At 34.5% G+C, this 7,306-nt stretch overlaps 1 protein-coding gene across 1 annotated transcript; it reads right to left on the bottom strand.

Annotated features, from left to right (window-relative positions):
- Positions 1-5,365: 5,365 nt before the first annotated feature.
- LOC113353680 (S-norcoclaurine synthase 2-like) lies at positions 5,366-6,284 on the bottom strand. Its single transcript, XM_026597205.1, has 2 exons — positions 6,063-6,284; positions 5,366-5,965 (listed from the first exon to the last, which is right to left on the bottom strand). The coding sequence occupies exons 1-2, from the start codon at positions 6,247-6,249 to the stop codon at positions 5,658-5,660; spliced, it is 495 nt and encodes a 164-aa protein (XP_026452990.1). The 5' UTR covers positions 6,250-6,284; the 3' UTR covers positions 5,366-5,657.
- Positions 6,285-7,306: the final 1,022 nt, after the last annotated feature.

Genomic DNA, 7,306 nt, shown 5'->3' with positions numbered 1-7,306 from the left:
TCTCGACCAATAGGGTTCGATATACTGCGCATGCCCGCGAGAACCTAATTTTTGCAAATTGATAAAATTAGGCTAGGAAAATTGAATTTTGTGAGCTGCCACAAAATCAATCAATTTTGGTGAATTGTGCGCACTGATACGAAATCACTAATTTTATCTCAGAGGGCAGCATAACTTTGCGTTCATGCACACCTTAATCATGACACGTCCGGAAATTCATGTTACTCAGCTGTGAGCGAACATTAATTGTCATGTCATGTCAATTTCAAGAGTTCAGTTGGGGAACATAGCATAGAATAAATACTCGACATGCATCCATTAGTGAGTAATGCGGGCGGAAGATAAAATTTATAGAATATTTGGGATTGTTTCTACATGCACCATTCTGGATAAATTTCATATATAAGTATACTGAATTTCTCAATACATATGTAAGTAAAGAGGCTCAGGCGCTCATCACTTTTAAATGAATTTGTTTCTTTGCAGAACGATGACACATTAAATATAGGATCTTACAGTTTTATGCCTGAACTAAAAACCACCATCAACAACCGATTACTCTTTCAATGTCCCTTAGCCTTGTGTGTTGGAAACAACTTTATTAGTACGGCTGGTGGAGGATGTCATCGTGGGTTGGAAAAACTCTCCTCTCTCCACTTAAGGACATCTTGGGATGGAAAAAATCCCCTCTTTCCACTCAAAATCTCCCGGCTATGGAAAAGACTCCCTGCAGCCATCCCGTGGGGTTTATGGAAAGCTCAGAATGTTATTGTGGTCGATACAAAACCTTTCAAGATGAATGATTTTATCAGAAACATAAAATTGATGCTTTCACTTGGTCTAAGGGTATGACTTGTTTTAATGGTATTAATATACCTCCAATGTAATTGCGTGGTGGACACGTTACTTTTTAAACTAAGTTGTTCTTTCCTTTTATAATTTGTCGCTGGAATTTTCGTTTTCTTCTGTTGGGGTTCAGTTTGTTTTACTGGTCTATTTAGCTAGTTGGTTACGTATTTTTTCATCACAAAATTGGTTAAAAAGACCAAAATAAACAATTTCTGGGTTTAAAAGACATCTAGGTTTTGATACTGTTTAAATGGACAAAAAAGTTAAAATAGCCAGGATGTAAACAGTTTCATCCTACCCATTTTCAACTAGGTTTTCTTATTTTTAATTTACATCAGGATGCATCTAATTTCATCCTCGCCATTTTTTAAGTTTAAGCCAGGATTAATCCAGTTTCATCCTTGCTATTTTTTTATGTCCATTTCACCGATAATAATTTTTACTCGTCCATTAAAACCGTAATTAAAAAATATTTGGACAAATGACCAATTTTCCATTTTTTCATCCTTCAATTTCTTTGCTCATCCAAAATAAATATAAATAAATAAATAATAATAATGGTGAATAAAAACTTTGGTCAGGTACAGTACATAGTATGGGGCCATGGGTAGTTAAATTTCTCTTCTACTGTATACCTGTACAAGCTATGCACGTGCTTTACCTTTGGTCCCTTCCCCTGTGCTTGGTCCCTTTCATGGGTCCTCTCACATGTGACTCGTTTCTCATCTAGTTTGACTCATTTTAATAAAATTACTCTAAAAATGAGGGCAAATCTAGATTTCCAAGCTTCATTTAGTGCAGATGGACGGTGTCCAAGGAATGTTGGCTTTACACTTGGGTTGTGTTTGATAGGAATTAATTTCATGAAATTAGCCATTTTTCTTTGAAAATAGTGTGTTTTTCTTTGTTTGGTCAAAAATTTATTTTCATGGAATTGCAAAAAAAGCATGGTCTAAAGCATGTTTTAAACTCAATTCCCTGGAATTTCACGGAAAATTTTTCTTTGCCTCATCCGAGAACTGATTTCATAGAAACACTTTCCATGGAATTGTTTTCTTTCTCTGTTATCAAACACAGTCTCAAATAATTCGAATCATTTAGTACAATACTTATACTGACTGAACAAATTTTTTATAAGTAAATCTTTTGAGATAATTAACCCAGCCAAAGTTTCTTAGAATTAGCGATTAATAAAGAGAATGTTTATTATTCAAGCTTGTTTATTATAAAATCTAGAATACATGACACAGTTTGGATAACTTTGCTTATGTAAAGAGTGGTTAGGATCTGTCGTTGGCAAAGATAAATCTATGGATGTAATCATTTGTCATAACTGATGGTTGTGATTGGAATTAGAAATGCATCTAATGGATAAAATTTACCATGTCACTAATGTTCCATTAACTCTTCATAAACTCTTCATAATAAATATTTATTAATTTGCCATGATAAATGTCAAATTAAAAATGATAATAAATAAATAATTCTATTCATGATGGAAATATATATATATATATATATATATATATATAACTAATACTTAGGATCAGTTCGGTATTACCTTGAGTTTTACGAAAGTGCTTTTTCGATGTGCGTTACTGTGCCGAGCTATGTAAAAAAGTAATTGAACGTTTGTAAAATACAAACTAAAGCTAAAACTGATTCAAAAAGCCATCAAATTGTGTTTGAGAAAATATCAGGTTCAACTATCGTTGTAGCAAATGACAAAAATAGACATATCTCTGAAAATTATTTTATTCTATTTTAACGTGTTTAAAAATAAGTAAAATTTTTTACTATTAGACAAATATGTAATATCAAATTTACTAATTAGTATTATTATTAGAAGGTACTATTTTTCTTAACCACTTTTTAAAAATCAATAGTTAATTAATATTTATTGTTGATAAATTAAAGAATCTTTCACTGACATTGTATAATATAAAATATAGTTTGAAAATGAAAAATAATTATCTTTACAGAATATCTTAATTTAAATTTATTTAGATATTCGATAAAGAGTATTACATTAATTAGTTGGAAGCCTAACAAGCTAAGCTTCAACAACATACTACTATATTAATTGAACAGGTTGTTGTGCTAGCATACCAGCGAGCCTCATGGGTAACCTAGCCAAGGGAAGCGAAGCGGATGGGGGGCTGAAATTGTGTCACAAGGGGGAAAAAGTAACTCAACCTTCCATGTTAATTTCTGCAATATTACGTCATTGGGGGCTCGAACCTGGGACCTCCTGGAACGCATTAAAATATCTTAATTTTATTTTAATTTTTTACCTTTAAATACTATTATTATTGTTTTTTTTTTTTTTTTTTAAATATTATTATATTATTGGATAACGATTATTACATGAAACTAGTTGGAAGCCTAACAAGCTAAGCTCCAACGAAATACTACTACCTTAATTGAACAGGTTGCTGTGCTAGCCTGCCAGCGAGCCTCATGGGTAACCTAGCTAAAGGAGTAGAAACGGATGGGGGCTGAGATTGTGTCACAAGGAGGCAAACTAACTCTACCTTGCATGTTAATTTCTGCAATATTACGCTCATGGGGACTCGAACCTGGGACCTCCTGGAACGCGTGAAAGTTTGGGAAACGAGGATGACCAGCTGAGCTAGGTACCCATTCTTAGTAATAAAATTACAGAATAAAATTACAGAATAAAATATAATGAATAAAAATTAGTAATATATAAATTTAGGGGTAAGTTTTGTCAGTTACAAAAAAGAATTGGGATGGAAAAGAAAACCAAATTTGAAATTAGTGTTGGACTATATCTTTTGCAAGCTCCTTCTGCCCAACTTTTAAAAGTTGATAGAGTCTAGAAGTGTTTTGCATAAAAAACACTTTACAATATTTTTACCAAATACTCAGATGAAAAAATATTGCTATAAATATGTTTTTAAAGTACTTTTCTTGAAAGAAAAAAGAAGTACCAAACTCATCTAGACTGGCTAACAATTATATAAGTGGACCGTAGATATGGTGGCAAGTATTAGTACACAGTGAGTAATTTCGCACCGTCTCACGAATTTCTTAATGACTGATTTAACGTTATTTTTATTCAATAATGATGGATAACATTGTTTACTATAATTAGAATATATTGTTATTAGGTTGAGTAGTTAACCATTTGACTTACCAACCAATATCATGGTTTCATTATTTTTATGCAACGAATAACATCACATTTGGAAGGTTAATGTCATAGAATGCAATGGCCTGACCCTTTGTTCTTTTGGAAATTGTGGTTTGTCATTTGGCCATTGTGGTTATCTTTTAGTTTGGGGTTTCCATGGTCGTCGCTACGGTCATCCAGATGAAGGTTCCCAGGAAGTCACCCATCCCAGGATTACTCTCTCCCGAGCATGTTTAACTATAAAACTTTTTGCCAACTCTGAAGTCAATTATGATGAAACGGTCTCGGTGTTAGGAAAGAAAAAACTATTACCTATATTATATTCGACGAATACTACATGCCGAATCGGATTACTATAATACCACCACCTTAATTGGAGCCATCCTCGGCTCTAGGATATGTTCAATCCTAGACTCTGGCGTTCTTTGTCACTCATGAGACCCTTACCTGACAAAATGTACCCGTCCAACATACTCTTTCACCCTCGACAGGAAACTCATGGTCGGCTCTGATACCATTTGTCATGATCTGATCCTCCGCCAACACTGTCCCCACTTAGTAATTGCGGTTATATGACCGTATAGGGTTTTCAACTGACACTGATGCGGTCAATCAACAGTTTCCGGGGAAGTAACCCATCCATGGATTACTCTCGCCCGAGAATGCATAAATATAGAGCTTTTTGCCTACTCTCTATCCAGCTGTGCTGAAAACGCCTCAATGTTAGGAAATGAAAAACTATTACTTATATTCTGTTCGGTGAACCATACCCGCCGAATTTGATTATGTACATAGACTATCTAGGTATTTTGAATAACTAGAACTACATCCTATATGAGTAGAATGGTTTCCATCGGAAATGGCTTAATGTTTTAAAATATAGTAGCTTAAGTGAATGCATTAGTTTTTCTTTATGTTATTGAAATAGTAAGAACATACAATGTGATATGTATCGTTGAGTCAATTATGAGTTTTACTCTTTTGAGACTATTCTTAAAGGGGACAAAATCAACAAGGATCCGAATATTGTTAATATCTACATAATTATTCTCGAGACGTATGAGCTCAGGTGCTGTAATTTTGTTACAGTCTACATAGCTTAATAAGGGATATGCAGAAGGGCAATACCATTTCAAATGACTGATAAGATATTTTTGTAAACTAAAAAACATATCAAATAATGGTTCTTCTTTTTTTTGGGGAAAAAGTTTGGAAAATTAATATCGATATAATTCGACGGATGAATAGAGGATACAACTCGGGAAAGGAGGGGCATAGTTTGGGAGAACGTCAAGGCGGAAAATGCTTGAAATTAATCATATATGAGTACATATGAGAAAAGATTTGCGTACTCGAAAATAGAAATATTTATTTGTTTTTCCTTTACCTTTATCATGATAAGAAGACAAACTTAATAATTAATAAATATTATATTTAATATCCATGCATAAGAAAATGCATAACTAAATAAAAACTATGCCCGTGCCGTTACGGTACAGGTTGAGCCGTAGTACTTATACATATATACACATGGAACTTTTATTTTCTTGATACAAATATGCTTCCCAAGTAAGATGGCGAAGTCGTTTGGTGAACCGGTGATGACCGATGACTGCTAATATCACATGCATACGAAGAGCATGTAGGCCAGTTAATTAGCTATACTGCCTGTTTTCTGCTGTGAGATATGTCCCGAAACCCCTCGAGCCAAAGTGACCAATGTATCCAGGGAGTTGTTAAGATGAGCAGTAACACCAGTAGCGAGTTCATCACTGATTTCATATTTTGTAACTGTTTTGATGACACATAGATTGCTTTCTTTTGCAAGAATTTCGAAGCTTAGCATGCAGAATGTAAACCTCATTTCCAAGTACCCTCCTTCGATCATTTGTATCTCCTTAAGACGCTTCTCGTTGTCGATGGTGACAAATTTCTCCTTGTACATCCCTGGAACATGTCCTGGTCCATGCATAAGTATGGTTTTGATTAGCACTCGATCATTATAAGACTGTTTAATGTATTTATAAAGGTAATTCCAAAGTATAAATTTACTTACCAGGAAGGAACACAACGCGCAGAATACTACGGACATTACGACCGTCACCTTCCACGACATCTTTGCTTTCCAGAATACCTGAAAGTATTTGCACAACTAGCTTACAGAAATTAGGATCGCTATATATTGCCCAAACTTCATCTGCTGAGGCATCAACCTCGATTTCATTCATAAACTCATACCTCATTTTCCTTGATCAATATATTTCCTAGAAACTGACCTTATTTTTTAGCAGAGAAGAATGAGAAAACTGGTGCGACTTCAGGCTACATTTATAGAGCAGATCTGCAGAAGAAGAAAACTGCAGCACTCCACCTATGCCCGCCTTTGCGACGTTCAAACTAAGACCCCACCATGCACAGTAATGCATTAGGCGTGTTGCGACTTGTGTTCAATGTGCGTTTTGTCAAAGTGATCTTATTTCGACATTGCGTATGTATAGTTGTATACTACTAAGTCTTTACAGCAGCCAGAGATTCAGTCCCTTATCATTGTAGTACATAAAGATATAGAATTGTCATCAGTTATGTAACTCTCTTAGGTTTTCGGCCACTTGAAATGCCACACCATCTGGTAGAACGTAGAATAATATAATAGCAGAGTACTACACGTATAGAAGATCATAAGGTTTAATCGAATACAATCAGATTGGTACACCGAACACCCATCAAAAAAGAAGTTTTTGATTAGTATAAGCACTGTACGTCTTGCATATCCTCTGAAATACTTTCTCCTTAAGTCTTGATATCTAAATCTTTTAGCACAACTTGCCCCTTCTACAGCAAACGACTTGTACGCGTAGGAGACTGGAGTCTTGTGTACAGGCTTGTTTGTATACGTTGGACGCTTGGAGCCTAAATAAGTACATTTCAGTCCTGGGTCAAGCAAAAAAAAAAGTTCCGACATTCACAGCAAATGACTCCAATAAAAATATAAAATGTCAATTTTACCGTACGAAAATTCACATGCATGTGTTGGCTCTGTCTTTTGGTCACATTTAAAGCCAAAATGAATAATTTTTAGGGAACCAGCACGTTTTAAGTTCTTTTTTTTATTGATAGGAAGGGAGACAGCACCTTGTTTATCCTGGTTTGATTGGGGTATATCTAGATTAATGGGGGTATATCCAGATTTAAAAGGACCTAGTGCTTTTGCTAAGGGGTGGTTAAAATTGGTGATTTTACTTTAATACCCTTGAACTAATTAACTTAAAATTAAACCCTAAAATTAAAAACTAAAAAACT

The sequence above is a fragment of the Papaver somniferum genome, chromosome 2 (genome assembly GCF_003573695.1).
Source record: "Papaver somniferum cultivar HN1 chromosome 2, ASM357369v1, whole genome shotgun sequence".
In the NCBI taxonomy this organism is placed as follows: Eukaryota; Viridiplantae; Streptophyta; class Magnoliopsida; order Ranunculales; family Papaveraceae; genus Papaver; species Papaver somniferum.
The sequence above is the reverse complement of the archived record's forward strand: the minus strand, read 5'-3'. Positions and strand labels throughout refer to the sequence as shown.

Bases quoted from the DNA above. Each gene is read 5' to 3' on its own strand.
- LOC113353680 (XM_026597205.1), bottom strand. From the start codon at position 6,249: ATGAGGTATGAGTTTATGAATGAAATCGAGGTTGATGCCTCAGCAGAT. The intron at 5,966-6,062 runs GTAAGTAAATTT...TGCATGGACCAG, and splicing joins GCGCGTTGTGTTCCTTCCTG to GACATGTTCCAGGGATGTAC.